General features: G+C 63.8%; 1 protein-coding gene across 1 annotated transcript; it reads left to right on the top strand.

Annotated features, from left to right (window-relative positions):
- Positions 1–5: 5 nt before the first annotated feature.
- LOC104488234 (zinc finger protein 36, C3H1 type-like 1) lies at positions 6–448 on the top strand (the record flags this gene model as incomplete). Its single annotated transcript, XM_010144351.1, has 1 exon — positions 6–448. A coding segment is annotated over one exon (420 nt), but the record flags the coding sequence as incomplete, so codon positions are not given.
- Between the last annotated feature and the right edge of the window lie 10 nt (positions 449–458).

The following is a 458-nucleotide window of genomic DNA, read 5'->3' as shown; positions in this document are numbered from 1 at the left end:
CCCGCCTTCGCCACTGCTTCAGCTTCGCCGGCTTCCCCAGCACTGCTGCCAGCGGGCTGCTGGACAGCCCCACTTACATCACCCCACCGCCCATGCTGAGTCCCGATGACCTGCTGGGCTCCCCCCCCTTGCCTGACTGCGCCAGCAACCCCTTCACCTTCTCCAGCCAGGAGCTGGTCAGTCTCTTCGCCCCCAGCATGGGGGTGCAGGTGCCCAGCGGGAGCTCTCCCACCACCTTCTTGTTCAGGCCCATGTCCGAGTCCCCCAACATGTTTGACTCGCCGCCCAGTCCTCAGGACTCCCTCTCTGACCAGGAGGGCTATCTGAGCAGCTCCAGCAGCAGCCACAGCGGCTCAGATTCCCCTATCCTGGACACCTCAAGACGTCTTCCCATCTTCAGCAGACTCTCCATCTCTGATGACTAATCTGGGGTTTCCTCTTCCCCCCCCCCTCCCCCC

Source organism: Buceros rhinoceros, unplaced genomic scaffold (genome assembly GCF_000710305.1).
Source record: "Buceros rhinoceros silvestris isolate BGI_N320 unplaced genomic scaffold, ASM71030v1 C12276888, whole genome shotgun sequence".
NCBI classification, from domain to species: domain Eukaryota; kingdom Metazoa; phylum Chordata; class Aves; order Bucerotiformes; family Bucerotidae; genus Buceros; species Buceros rhinoceros.
The sequence above is the reverse complement of the archived record's forward strand: the minus strand, read 5'-3'. Positions and strand labels throughout refer to the sequence as shown.